Source organism: Balaenoptera musculus, chromosome 2 (genome assembly GCF_009873245.2).
Source record: "Balaenoptera musculus isolate JJ_BM4_2016_0621 chromosome 2, mBalMus1.pri.v3, whole genome shotgun sequence".
Taxonomy (NCBI): Eukaryota; Metazoa; Chordata; class Mammalia; order Artiodactyla; family Balaenopteridae; genus Balaenoptera; species Balaenoptera musculus.
Genome location: NC_045786.1, coordinates 108,223,739 through 108,232,053, shown reverse-complemented (window position 1 = coordinate 108,232,053; position 8,315 = coordinate 108,223,739). Strand labels below are relative to the sequence as shown.

Genomic DNA, 8,315 nt, shown 5'->3' with positions numbered 1-8,315 from the left:
ACTCTTTAGAAGCAATGAAAAAATTTAACCATAAATAAAATCAAATATATATTTTAAATGAAAGGTATACGAATGCTTCCTTAAAACTTTAAGACAATCTATATTGTTCTACTTGTTGCTTCGTAAGAGAATGCATAAGAGATCGGCTAAGCATCTTATAGATTGTACCACTTGATAGTTTTCTCTTTTACAGTTCAGGAAGTATATTCATTCAAATATCCCAATATCAACTGAGAAAATATCTTTATTCTCCACTGTAAGATTTCACCATGCTTATATCAGGAAATATGAGAAATGTTCTATTTCTACAATATTCTAGTCATCCTTCTATACGCAATATTCCATACACAATCTACATACATCCTTCTATATATACAATTATTTCAGTCATCCTTATAAAGGAGAGAGTCAAAGAGGCACATGCTGCCAGTGAGCCTGCATTTGATAATGTTTTTCCCTCTGTTTGGCTGCTGCTAACACCAGAAGGATTATAATGTGCTGGTAGCCATTGTTTGTTGTCTTCTTACACTGGCTGTCCAACTACCTAAAGGGCTACAACCACCAATTCACGTTCTGGAAACTGTAATTATTGTTTCCTATAAATCAGCCTAAACCAGCTTGCAGAATATAAAGTAACTGATGAAGTATTCTCCAGCAAAAAAGGAAGAATAGTCAGAGGCAAGGTGCACAGGAATTTACCAGAGTAGCTGTGTACTCCTTTCATGCTCTGATGGCAATAGCAACAGGTGGGCAGCAAGAATGCACAACTCTCAAACTGGCAGAACATCTTGTCACTCCTTAAGGAAGTACTGAGGCCTCACTGTTATTAGTCACTGTTTCTGAGTCACTATGGTTCAGTAGACAAACAGCCCAGAAAGAGTGGTCAAGCAATCTGGCCACGACTCTGTTATTAATTACCTGTACAATCATGGGACAATCACTCGAACTCTAAAACCTTTAGTCTTTTTATTAGTAAAATAAAATAAAGGAGTTAAATAGTAAGGTAGCAATAGTAACCCATGCTTATAATAAACCATCATTTTCAAGGATGGCATCAAGCTTAACTCCAGTTTAGGTCATAGGCATTAACATGTCACCACCAACAAATGTGTAGTTTAAGTCTGACATAAAAATGAGAGGAAGAACCTGCCAAATACCACGTTTCATCAAACCTAAGGTGCTATCAATTTTAAAACATATTATTAAAACAGGCAGAAAATGCTGCCAATTAAACTATGTCATGGCATTATTAAGTAGACCTTAATTTCAGAAATATTAAATTAAAAAGTAAAAAGTATATTTTAGAATTAATGCAATATTCTATTAATTTAAAACAAATATTCAATATAAAATTGAAGAATTGAAGAATTTAACAAGATTCTGATACGCTACTCACTGGAAATCTAAAACCACATTCCCAATAAAAGAGCACACTATAATTCATTATATTAAAATATCACAGACTGAAAACTGATTATAACGTCATAAAAGAACAAAATGCAACTAAGTTAGAACACCGTAAAACTGGACTCCTTCAGTACATAAAAGTATTAGTAGCTATTCATGTATACAGCTCCTCTTTAAATGTTCTATTGTTCTATTAGGCCAAGTCTACAAAGTAATGCAATTTGTTTTATTTATGAGACGTACCATAAGGAATATAATCAAATAAATTTAGTAGTTAAGAAGACAACATAGATAGTTCCCTATGGTGATTAAGTCATTACTTCCTAGTTACTTAAATTTTTCATATTAATGATATACTAATTTAGGTATTCCTCTTTTTAAAAAGTGTATTTGAATTAAAGAAATAAAAAATTTTCAGAGCTGAAAGAGACCTTGAAACAACCAGTTATTTTCCTTTACATAAGAGAGTAAACCAGTCTGTAGGAAAAGACACAAGAGAGAAAATTTAAATTATGAAATTTCAAATTCTCAGACTGAGGATTATTTTTAACTTCAGAAATAAAGGGTTAAATAAAACAAGATAATGGAAAAAATGTTCTCTATATGCAAGTACTATAACCTAATACTATTTTCTTGATAAATGTCCCTTAGTAATTTGATTTCAGGGTGGCTAAAGACATTTTTAAAAATGTATTTGAGGGACTTCCCTGGTGGTGTAATACTTAAGAATCCGCCTGCCAATGCAGGGGACATGGGTTCAAGCCCTGGTCCGGGAAGATCCCACATGCCTCAGAGCAACTAAGTCCGTGCGTCACAACTACTGAGCCTGCGCTCTAGAGCCCATGGGCCACAACTACTGAAGGCCATGCGCCTAGAGCCTGTGCTTTGCAACAAGAGAAGCCAACGCAGTAAGAAGCCCGTGCACTGCAACAAAGAGTAGTCCCCGCTCGCCACAACTAGAGAAAGCCCGTGCGCAGCAACAAAGACCCAATGCAGCCAAAAATAAATAAGATATAAATACATTTATTAAAACAAAAGAAAACAAAACAATGTATTTGAAAACAAATGCCATTACTAGAAACACGTTAAAACTCACAGATGCAGAGTGATTCCCATGTCTCTCAGCTCCTTCACAGATAGCAGAGGAGAGATGATATCTTGGCCAAATCTGTCATAAATGAGCACCTAGCAGAAACAAAACAAGTCATGCGTTTTTTTAAACATTATTATCAGTGAACAGTCAACAGAGAACCCAATATTAAGATTATGTTCAAGTACATTTTATTTTAATATACTGAATTCTTATACTTACCTCAATTTAATATTTTCCATAATTATTTACCAAAATGTCCATTCATCTAGTAATCCATTCTTAAAAGCATTATTACTTGGGCTAAAATAAATTATTATATAAATTTTTTCTTATAAAATACTTTTTCTAAGTTAAAAAACATACCAGAGACTATAAAATCTTCATCTTAGTTTATAATAAAGGACTTGGAACATACAGCAGACTCACTTACACTCCCCTATCCCATTCACATATATCCTTTCTAAAAAGAGAAGTAAAAATTAGTCACTTTCAAAACTAATGCTTAACAAGTTCCAAGACTGTAAAGAAAATTTAGTAATTTAAGTATCTCATGCATTTCCTCACATTCTGAAAGTGTTAAAACTGACACCTCTCATGAGTAGTAAGTATTCCAACTGGGTCTTGTAACTCAGAATTAGTTTTAGAGTTTAGGCAAATAAAAGAGACCCTTCAACTAATAGGTGTTTTCCACTACTAAATCAATAATTCTTAATGGAGTAAGAAATTGCTAATGAGAGGATGAAACATACTGTCATACAAAAACATGGTCTGTTTGAATGCCAGCATTCAAACAAAGGATAGAAAAGCTAAAAATCTTCCTGCTCCAGTTACAAAAGGCTGGATGTTATATCCTTCAAAAATCTTCCTTCCTTACACCTCAATATATCTGTATTATTAATCTTGTGATAGAGAAGTGATGGGTAGGGAAAGAATCTGACACAAATCTATACCCCAGAAATTCTCAAGTTATTTAATTCAAATGCTGAACATAGGCACTAGAAAGAATAAACAAGTATAGTTTACGCAAAGGGCAATAAGAAGATGACTACAAATAAACAGGAAGGAAGAGGAAAATGAGGGGACATGCTAAAGCTTAAATTATAAATCATTTTTCAGATGACTTTAATCACCTTTAGAGTTAATCCAAAGGACTTAGCAAGACTCATGAGAGTTTTCAAAACACCCCAAACTGTAACCAAGTTGATCTGTTCTTGATTCTTACAAAGAGAGAAGTATAAACTGACTATAATCTAACAAGTTTAGACCTAATCAACTGTATTATAATCTCTTTGAAGAAAAAGAAACAGTGATCATGAAGTTTAGAAGGAAGGAGCTCAAAGAATAGGAATTTTAAAAGATTCTCCAGCATTTCTCAAAGGAAAAAGATTATAGATTGCTTTCTGGTCCAATTAACATTTTTACTGACAGTTTTATATATCATAAATTAATAAAATGCATTCTGGTTTACAGATCACTCTCTCATTAGTTGATTAAAATGGACCAGTATCCCTAAGTCTGAGTAACCTTAAGAAAGCTTGCAAGATCAAAATTCTGGATTTGTAAAGCTAAGGAACAAAACTTCAACTGGAATAAAGACCTATCAGTGAGGCCCCACCTAAGAAATCAGCTGGATTCTCTAGATGAATATTATTATCATTGCCTGTGTCATTCCATAAAATATTTATCAAAAACGATTCACATTTTCTCCCATTCTGCAGGTTGTCTTTTCATTTTGTTGATGGTTTCCTTAGCTGTGCAAAAGCTTTTAAGTTTGATTAGATCCCATTTGTTTATTTTTGCTTTTATTTCCTTTGCCTTGGGAGATTGATAAGAAAATACTGCTATGATTTATGTCAGAGAATGTTTTGCCTATATTCTCTTCTAGGAGTTTTATGGTGTCATGTCTGACATTTAGGTCTTTAAACCATTTTGAACTTATTTTTGTATGTGGTATGAGGGAATGTTCTAATTTCACTGATTTACATGTACCTGTCCATCACTTGTTGAAGACACTGTCTTTTCTCCATTGTATGTTCTTGCCTCCTTTGTCATAGATTGACCGTAGGTGTGTGGGTCTCTTTCTGGGCTCTCTATTCTGATCCATTGATCTATTTGTCTGTTTTTGTGCCAATACCATGCTGTTGGACTATTGTAACTTTGTAGTATTGTCTGAAGTCTGGGAGGGTTATGCCTCCAGCTTTGTTCTTTTTTCTCAGGATTGCTTTGGCAATTCTGGGTCTTTTGTGGTTCCATATAAATTTTAGGATTATTTGTTCTAGTTCTGTGAAAAATGTTATGAGAGAAAATATTTGCAAGTAATGCGGCCAACAGTGGGTTAATATCCAAAATATACTAACAGCTCATACAACTCAAAATCAAATAAAACCAACAATTCAATCAAAAAATGGGCAGAAGATTTAAATAGACATCTCTCCAAAGAAGACATACAGATGGTAAACAGGCACATGAAAAGATGCTCAACACCACTAATCATTAGAGAAATGCAAATCAAACCCACAATGAGGTATCGCCTCACATTGGTCAGAATGGCTATCATCATAAAGTCGACAAATAAATGCTGGAGAGAGTGTGGAGAAAAGGGAACCCTCGTACACTGCTGGTGGTAATGTAAACTGGTACAGCCACTATGGAAAACAGTACAGAGGTTCCTTAAAAAACTAAAAATAGAGCTACAATATGATCCAGGATTCCCACTCCTGGGTATATATCTGGAAAAAATAAAAACTCTAATTTGAAAAGATATATGTACCCCAATGTTCATAGCAGCACTATTTACAATAGCCAAGATGTGGAAACAACCCAAGGGCCCATAAACAGATGACTGGTTTAAGAGGATGTGGTATGAGGAGAAACAAGAAGAACTACAATCCTGCAGCCTGTGGAACAAAAACCACATTCACAGAAAGACAGACAAAATGAAAAGGCAGAAGGCTATGTACCAGATGAAGGAACAAGATAAAACCCCAGAAAAACAATAAATGAAGTGGAGATAGGCAACCTGCCAGAAAAAGAATTCAGAATAATGATAGTGAAGATGATCCAGGACCTCGGAAAAAGAATGGAGGCAAAGATCAAGAAGATGCAAGAAATGTTTAACAAAGACCTAGAAGTATTAAAGAACAAACAAACAGAGATGAACAATATGATAACTGAAATGAAAAATACACTAGAAGGAATCAATAGCAGAATAACTGAGGTAGAAGAATGGATAAGTGACCTGAAAGAATGGTGGAATACACTGCCGCAGAACAAAATTAAGAAAAAAGAATGAAAAGAAATGAAGACAGCCTGAGACCTCTGGAAAAACATTAAACACAACAACATTCACATTATAGGGGTGCCAGAAGGAGAAGAGAGAGAGAAAGGACCCAAGAAAATATTTGAAGAGATTATAGTCAAAAAATTCCCTAACATGGGAAAGGAAATAGCCACCCAAGTCTAGGAAACACAGAGTCCCAGGCAGGATAAACCCAAGGAGAAACATGCCGAGACACATAGTAATCAAATTGGCAAAAATTAAAGACAAAGAAAACTTATTGAAAGCAACAAGGGAAAAACGACAAATAACATTCAAGGGAACTCCCATAAGGTTAACAGCTGATTTCTCAGCAGAAACTCTACAAGCCAGAAGGGAGTGGCACAATATATTTAAAGTGATGAAAGGGAAGAACCTACAATCAAGATTACTCTACCCAGCAGGGATCTCATTCAGATTCGAAGGGGAAATCAAAAGCTTTACAGACAAGCAAAAGCTAAGAGAATTCAGCACCGCAAAACCAGCTCTACAACAAATGCTAAAGGAACTTCTCTGAGTGGGAAACACAAGAGAAGAAAAGGACCTACAAAAACAACCCAAAACAATTAAGAAAATGGTCATAGGAACATACGTATCAATAATTACCTTAAATGTGAATGGATTAAATACTCCAACCAAAAGACACAGGTTTGCTGAATGGATACAAAAACAAGACCCATATGTATGCTATCTACAAGAGACCCACTTCAGACCTAGGGACACATATAGACTGAAAGTGAGGGGATTGAAAACAATATTCCATGCAAATGGAAATGAAAAGAAAGGTGGAGTAGCAATTCTAATATCAGATAAAATAGACTTTAAAATAGAGAATGTTACAAGAGACAAGGAAGGACACTACATAAGGATCAAGGGATCAATCCAAGAAGAAGATATAACAATTATAAATACATATGCACACAACATAGGAGCACCTCAATACATAAGGCAAATGCTAACAGCTATAAAAGAGGAAATAAACAGTGACACAATAATAGTGGGGGACTTTAACACCTCACCTACACCAATGAACGGATCATCCAGACAGAAAATTAATAAGGAAAAACAAGCTTTAAATAACACAATAGACCACATAGACTTAATTGATATTTGTACGACATTCCATCCAAAAACAGCAGATTACACTTTCTTCTCAAGTGCACACGGAACATTCTCCAGGATAGATCACATCTTGGGTCATAAATCAAGCCTTGGTAAATTTAAGAAAATTGAAATCATATCAAGCAACTTTTCTTACCACAACACTATGAGATTAGAAATAAATTACAGGGAAAAAAACCCTGTAAAAATCACAAACACATGGAGGCTAAACAATACATTACTAAATAACCAAGATATCACTGAAGAAATCAAAGAGGAAATCAAAAGATACCTAGAGACAAATGACAACAAAAACACAACGATCCAAAACCTATGGGATGTAGCAAGAGCAGTTCTAAGAGGGAAGTTTATAGCAATACAATCCTACCTCAAGAAACAAGAAAAATCTCAAATAAACAATCTAACCTTACACCTAAAGGAACTAGAGAAAGAAAAACAAACAAAACCCGAAGTTAGTAGAAGGAAAGAAATCATAAAGATCAAAGCAGAAATAAATGGAATAGAAACAAAGAAAACAATATCAAAGATCAATAAAATTAAAAGCTGGTTCTTTGAGAAGATAAACAAACTTGATAAACCTTTAGCCAGACTCATCAAGAAAAAGAGGGAGAGGACTCAAATCAATAAAATTAGAAATGAAAAAGGAGAAGTTACAATGGACACTGCAGAAATACAAAGCATCGTAAGAGACTGCTACAAGGAACTCTATGCCAATAAAATGGACAACCTGAAAGAAATGGACAAATTCTTACAAAGGTATAACCTACCAAGACCAAAGCAGGAAGAAATAGAAAATATGAACAGACCAATCACAAGTAATGAAATTGAAACTGTGATTAAAAATCTTCCAACAAACAGAAGTCCAGGACCAGATGGCTTCACAGGTGAATTCTGTCAAACATTTAGAGAAGAGCTAACACCTATCCTTCTCAAACTCTTCCAAAAAACTGCAGAGGAAGGAACACTACGAAACTCATTCTACGAGGTCATCATCACCCTGATATCAAAACCAGACAAAGATACCACAAAAAAAGAAAATTACAGACCAATATCACTGATGAATTTAGACGCAAAAATCCTCAACAAAATACTAGCAAACAGAATCCAACAACACATTAAAAGGATCATACGCCATGATCAAGTGGGATTTAGCCCAGGGATGCAAGGATTCTTCAACATACGCAAATCAATCAATGTGATACACCATATTAACAAATTGAAGAATAAAAACCATGTGATTCTCTCAACAGATGCAGAAAAAGCTTTTGACAAAAATCAACACCCATTTCTGATAAAAACTCTCCAGAAAGTGGGCATAGAGGGAACCTACCTCAACATAATAGAAGCCATATGTGACAAACCCACAGCAAACATCAT

At 34.6% G+C, this 8,315-nt stretch overlaps 1 protein-coding gene across 1 annotated transcript in view; it reads right to left on the bottom strand.

Annotated features, from left to right (window-relative positions):
• Positions 1-8,315, bottom strand: part of SCFD1 (sec1 family domain containing 1) — a 135,415-nt gene that overhangs the window by 121,157 nt on the left and 5,943 nt on the right. The window contains exons 3-4 of the mRNA XM_036842038.1: positions 2,504-2,592; positions 1,397-1,403 (exon numbers count right to left, since the gene is read on the bottom strand). Of these exons, the coding sequence (XP_036697933.1) occupies positions 1,397-1,403; positions 2,504-2,592 (96 nt within the window). The remainder of the gene's footprint in view (positions 1-1,396; positions 1,404-2,503; positions 2,593-8,315) is intronic.